At 38.1% G+C, this 6986-nt stretch overlaps 1 protein-coding gene across 1 annotated transcript; it reads left to right on the plus strand.

Moving 5' to 3' along the window:
- Window positions 1–1282: 1282 nt before the first annotated feature.
- On the plus strand, window positions 1283–6781 carry LOC141441349 (lipase member I-like; the record flags this gene model as incomplete). The annotated part of the gene is given in 4 exon segments (XM_074106056.1): window positions 1283–1440; window positions 2313–2558; window positions 3392–3737; window positions 6388–6781. Coding segments are annotated over 4 exon segments (802 nt in total), but the record flags the coding sequence as incomplete, so codon positions are not given.
- Window positions 6782–6986: the final 205 nt, after the last annotated feature.

The following is a 6986-nucleotide window of genomic DNA, read 5'->3' on the forward strand; positions in this document are numbered from 1 at the left end:
TTTGAAAAATATTTGGCGACTAACTTACAGTTATTATAATAATCTTAATTGGTTAATACAAACATTCAATAATCATACCACATAACTAAATAATCATACACAATAAATAGATAATAAATAACGGTGAGATTAGTATTTTAAAGATACTGCGAGCCTCAGATTGGAAAACACCGGAATAGAGTAAATGACCGTCAACTCCTACGTCGTTGGACGGCTCCGACAGAATGCTGAGTAGGCGCCTGTTCGCGGCTGTGCCATCACAACTTGCTATAGCACATGCTGAGTAGGCGCCTGTTCGCGGCTGTGCCATCACAAACTTGCTATAGCACATGCTGAGTTGGCGCCTGTTTCGCGGCTGTGCCATCACAACTTGCTACAGCACATGCTGAGTAGGCGTCTGTTCGCGGCTGTGCCGTCACAACTCAATTTAATCTGTTTTTTAACCCCTAAGAAAAAGGGTGTTATAAGTTTGACGCCAATGTCCGTCTGTCTGTGGCATTGTAGCTCTCAAATGAACAAACCAATTACTTTTTTTTTTTTTTTTTTGTTCTAGGGTCTTGGATTTTTAATATGTATTTAAGAGACAAATCTTTATTATTATCAACAACACAAAATATACATAGATCAAATGATAGAAAAATTAACCTAAACTTATAATATAACCTACAAACTAAGACCTAAACTACTTACAACCTAAAACCCACCATTCCGCGTCGTACCCGGCTCAAAGGTGCCCATAATGCCAGCCGCATTTCCCCGCTGTATGGCCAGCGCCACCTTACTTATGTATTTTTTTGTTTCTAAGTTTGTACCTATTTATTCAATAATTATAGGTAGGTACCTACCTAACCCGGTCTTAGAATAGGATGGACCTATCTCTTAAAAGTAACATAAAATACAATTCTGCCTGTACTATCTGAACTTACTGTGTGACACAACTTTTAGCCTTGATTCTTAGACATAGTATTAGAATTCTCTATATTTATCCATACTTAAATAATATTATAAATGCGAAAGTGTGTGTGTTTGTATGTTTGTGTGTTTGTCCGTCTTTCACGTCGAAACGGAGCGACTGATCGACGTGATTTTTGGCATAAAGATAGTTTATGAGCCAGTGAGTAACATAGGCTACTTTTTATTCCAAAATATGCATAGTTCCCGAGGGAACAGCGCGCGATAATCGAATACCACGCGGGTGAAGCCGCGGGCAAAAGCTAGTTATTTATTATAATATAAGTGTTTATTACCACGGTTTATTACTAAAATTGGCGTTAATTAACAGGGCCGCTGTTTCAACTGGAATAGAATACGTGCAGTTAGAAAACTCAGACGCCGCGGTCAACGCAATAACCCTTCTTGATGGTAACCAGCAAGTCGCCATCGTAGTGCATGGCCGGAGCAGCTCGGCTTTCAGCGAGTTCGCCCATTCACTTCGATCATGTAAGATTTTATGTATTTTCTGGGAAAAACTATCAATACCTAGCCTAACGTCGACCTTAAGATTTAGTTGGTGCGGTTCCTGTGCTGGTTCATGGTCACTGATTAAATACTATGTTATGTGCACAAATTGCCAATATCGTGTTAAGGAATGCCTGGGCTTTTGGCACTAAGAAATTTGGACCCCATCGCAATGTAAAAAAGTTAGTGAAATTGACAAGAAATAGTACATTTTGTCTTAAGGGCGGTAAATAAGGAGTTACGAACGAGAGTCTATTAGAAGCCCGAAGCCGATGAGAGTCGATGTTAGTAATTCTAGTACCGCCCCTGTGACATACAATTTTTATCATCACATTTGCGAGTAACATTATATAATATTTGTAAAAGAAAAACTAATTTTTTTTTCAAAAATTGCCGATACAGTCGACTGCGCTCTTGGCAGCGCCAGCTCCGCAGCATGTGCCCGACCAGCACGCCATCACGAGCAGCACGCCATGCAGTAATTAACTCATTTACCGACCTTATGCTTCATGACAAGAAAATTAGTACGGGCAATGCCTTATTTACCGACCACGGGTTTCATGACAAGCACATAAAGGTCAAGAGTTTTATTTGGGGGGTTGCAACCAAGGTAGCCTGCATGTTACGACACTGTTTACGAGCAAGTGTGATGAAAAAAAAGTTGTCGTGTATTTAAGAGAATGTGTATATATGATTGCGGGGCTGCAAGTTGGATTTCACCCATTTACAAACGGATTGAATTCAAATTTGTTTTGAATATGATGATGCAAGCACAGTCAACCAAGGTGTAGTCTATAATAAAAAGATATTTATTTCAAAAACTTATTTAAAATTGTACTTCTGTTTATTGCCAGCTTTTATAAACGATCAACAGACAGTAGTAATCGTGGTGGACTGGTCCGTGATAGCCAACATGGACTACGCCACAGCTTTGAACGCAGTGCCGTTCGTAGCTGACGACCTCGTAACTCTGATGGTCAGGATGGATACTCTGGGAAAGATAAACAGGAACTTGGTGCACATAGTAGGATTTGATGTTGGTGCACACATTGCCGGCATTGTAAGCAGAGACTCACGCGCTAGAGTGCAGAAGATAACTGGTAAGTGTTTTTCGTAATTCGTCGTAGATTCGTATATGAGATTGACAAGGTTTGGACCAAATGCTGTCCAGAAATGAAAATAGCTCTGACGAGTTTCGTGCGTTACTTTCTATTAGAAATGAACATATACTTTCAAAATCGACGATTACCATAGAAATAACGAGGGGGAAGTTTCCCCCAAGGCTTCCCCCTATGCGCGCCTATGTCCCGTCCCGTGGTCGTCTTTCGAGTGACATGATCAACGAAGGGACAATTAGTACCTACTGTACTATTAACTCTTTAACCGCCTGTTTCACCATCCATTGATTAAATTTTTTTATCTCTGTTTCTTTTGTTCGAATAGACGGAGACGGCATCACATTTATCCGTCAAATAAAAAATCAATGAGTGGTGAAACAGCCCCTTAAAGTAACAAATAAACGATTTCGTTACCATCAAAACGTTTTTTTATGACTCCTGGGATAGATCTTAAAGCGCTTTAATATGTCTAGTGTTAGCCTAACGAGCATAATGCACTGTATCTTTAGTCTGGGCAGCACTTGGTCCAGCTCCCAAAAAAAGTGGTCAGTCTCCTTTTCATAATAAAAAAATACGATTTTTTATTTTTACAGCTATGGGGCATCATACATAGGGCTGCATATATAGGGGCATATATAAATATCCGCACATATAAGCAAACGTCTTTGTTTTTTTTTGAACAGTCTTCAAGCCGTTCAAATTTTGAAACAGCCTACATTTTAATGCAAAATAAATACTTTCCTAAAATATTCCTACCTATACGAGTACAAGTATATTTCATTGTGATAATAAAGGTATTTTATATTGTATTACAGCTTTATCTCCCGCTGGCCAAAACTGGGACGTGTTTTCCCGCCGTCTTCGAGCCACCGATGCTGTGTTCGTGGAGGTCGTTCACACAGATTTCTCCGGCACCAGAGCTCTGGGCATCAACGAGCCAATCGGCACCGTGGACTTGTTCGTCAACGGTGGCACCAGCCAACCGGGCTGCTTCAACAACCAATGCAACCACGACCGCGCTTGGCACTTGTTTGTGGCCACTTTAGACACGGGCGGTCACTTGGTTGGTCTTAGATGCGAAAACATGACAGACATGTCGAGGAACCGATGCGTCGGCATTCCAGCCGTAACGTTAGGCACCAATGCTTTAGTAAAAACCGGGTGAGAGTTTTTCTCTAAGTTAATCATTTTCCGTCCTTCGCGCACCTTCACCTGTAACTGTAGCGACGGAAAACCTGTAAACGATCGTCATCCCGACTTTTCATTTGTTGCGGCACTGCGCATTTTACTTGTAATTATGCATCGTTTCATTTGATTGGGGCCGTCTTTACTCGTTTTATTTAACATTAAAATGTAACGGTCAAACTCATGCTTGTTATTAATACTTACAGTGGTGGTCATGTAATTAAGAACGATTTGAAGTTCCAGATTATTTTTAACTAAATCATGTCATGTGTAGTCGTGGTTCCTTCTTAGAAGTAACTAGTTACGTTATGAAATAGCCACATGAATAGAGCAAACGGGATTAAGGATAAATAATAAAATTGCTGACATTTTTTTACAAATTTTGTTTTTATTCTCTTTAGTAACAAATTAAAATAGTAATGAAGCTGGACAAATAATTAAGAACGATTTATTGAACTGCTCGAAAGTTTTTTTATTTGAAACTTAGACTAACTAAATCACACTAACGTGAAGTTTGTACACAAAAAAAGCAATTTAATACATTTTAACTAAAATTAATAGTTAGTAGCATGTCCACGGCTTTTTATTACTGCCTTACACCGGCGAGGCACTGAAACTATCAATTTTTGACATTTCGCAAGAGAGATAGAGCTCCATTCTTCTAAGAATACGTCATACAGTTCTCTTAAATTGCCACACTGTCGATTTGAAACCTTTTTCTTGACTTCGCACCAAAGATGCTCTATTGAGTTAAGATCGGGGCTGTTGGCTGGCCAATCTAAGACAGAAACTGATTGCGATGTGAGGAATTCCTTAACGGTACGTGCAGTATGCTTGGGATCATTGTCATGCTGGAATGTCCAAATAACCGGAAGCACGCCTTCAGCATATGGTAACATTGTTTCTTTCAGTATGTTTTTGTATTGAAATTGATCCATGTTTCCTTCTATCAGCCTAACAGGTCCAACACCATGTCCAGAAAAACATCCCCAAATTTTTACATTTCTCCCGCCATGCTTTAAAGTCACTTTTGTGTACTTTGGGTCGAATGCTTTATTTGGAAGCCGTCTTACATATCGTTTGCCATCAGAACATACCCTATTTATTTTCGTCTCGTCAGAAAAAAGAACGTTTTTCCACTGTCTGACTGTCCAGTTTTCATATCTTCTTGCAAATGCAAGCCGGGCTTGCCTATGACACCGTTTCATCATAGGCACCTTCCTTGCTATCCTTCCGTGCATCTTTTCTTCTACCAAACGCCTTCGAATAATGCGTGCCGAGATTGCTGAAGGGTTGTTTTCGCCAAAATATTTTTTTCTTAACTTATTAGACGGTATTAGACCCTTTAAAAGGATTTTGTTTTGCCAAACGAACGATATTTCGATCATCTCGACGAGATGACTTTCTTTGTCTAGGTACACGCGGAACATTTGAAGTAGTTTGATACGTGGCAAAATGCTTTATGGCGTGGAAAACCATAGTTTTTGAACATTGCAGATGATCGGCTATGTGTTTATACGACCAATTCTTGTCGCGAAGTTTTAGTATTACTTCTCTTGTAGATTTATCACAACTTTAATTTTTCCCCATTGTTTTTATATGAAGCAATCGCCTTTAAGACTTTTACGGCACTAAATGGCGCCAAAATTATTCGAATAATAACCTAAAACCACAAAGTGGCCGTCCGTTCTCTATATAAATTTGAATAAAAATAAACTATTCAGCGTTCTTAATTATATGACCAGCCAGTAAGTAGTAATACTAGGTTTAGATGTAATGTATAAAGTTTATATATTTATTTTTAGCCAATTATATGTATAAATGAATTTACCGCTAGTACGGAATTGTTTTACGATACCGAGAGAAGTACAAAATATACATGCAGTTAGTAACACTTGTCAGTTTGAAAAAATCTTCTCTATAAAAAATCGTTCTTAATTATATGACCACAACTGTATAATTATTAAGTAATTCAAGCTTTAAAGGTAGCAGTTAACACGACTTTCAAAAACATCGAATTCATTAAAAAATACGAATGTGTGAAACTAACCGTTAAATTTTTAATCTAAAATGAAACTAGTATCTATAGACGACGCCATAATTTGCTATTTCATTACCTAGTGTTTAAGGAGCGATACAGATCTACTAGAAAGCAAAACAGTAGGTTACTATAATAACATTTTGTGTTTTAATACAATCACTTGCTTTAACTAATTAAACCACTAATTAATTTGCCAAAGATTAGATATGTTTTCTACGAGATGTAGACCCTTTAATTGTAAGCTCCCGACATGTCAACACAATTTTCACTACTCGCAGCATCATTGTAAAATATATCTCGTGGAAAATATATCCAACTTAATCAACATTGCATCTTTTAAAACCGCTATGCACAAGTCGCCCTCGAAATTTCATTTCAGCCGTAAAAAAGTCGCAAACAGAAAAAATAAAGGAATCCTCACCCTCACTTTAGTATTTTATAACTTTTATACAATTGAGTGTCAGCGGTAAATTGCGTCAACTGTGGTTTATTAGGTCACTGAAGACCTCTCTTTTCATAATGGGGACTGTCGCTGGTTCGACGGAGATTAAAAATGACTTCAACTAATTAAAGATTTTTCCTCAGGGCCGGAACGTACCGAGTCAACACCGGCAGAACTTATCCTTTTAACTTGTGAGGGATTTTCAAGCACGATTATTCTCTAAGTTAGAGAGCCCAGGTCTAATAAATATGAACAATTGATTTGCCTACCTACTTATAAGTCATTATTCTCATCATTGTGAGCTGGAAGACGTCCATTGCTGAACAAAGGCCTCTCCCTCTCTCGCCACTTGCATCCACCGGTTGCCTGGGACTCTCACGATGTTGTCAGATCGTCGAGTGGAAAGCCAGCCAGCGTTTCGTCTTCCAGTACTTATAAGTACTTTCAAAATTTGCTTTATCTATAATTTTACCACTACATTGTATTTTATCGGGCTCTGTATTTTTTCCGAGAATAAAGTGAAGTATTATGATAGAACTATTTTTTATTTCAGACTCTTAGTAATGAGGACTTGTAAAATAAATCCCTGGAGCTATAGGTTATGTACTAAACGATTTAATTAGCCTAAAATTTCACGTAATTAAAAGAATACCGTTAATGTTATGCATCCAAACTCAATTTAAAATAGATAATTTAGGCTGGGCCCAAAAGTATTATTATAGCGTTATTTGAGTTATTGTAA

Source organism: Choristoneura fumiferana, chromosome 2, assembly GCF_025370935.1.
Source record: "Choristoneura fumiferana chromosome 2, NRCan_CFum_1, whole genome shotgun sequence".
NCBI classification, from domain to species: Eukaryota; Metazoa; Arthropoda; class Insecta; order Lepidoptera; family Tortricidae; genus Choristoneura; species Choristoneura fumiferana.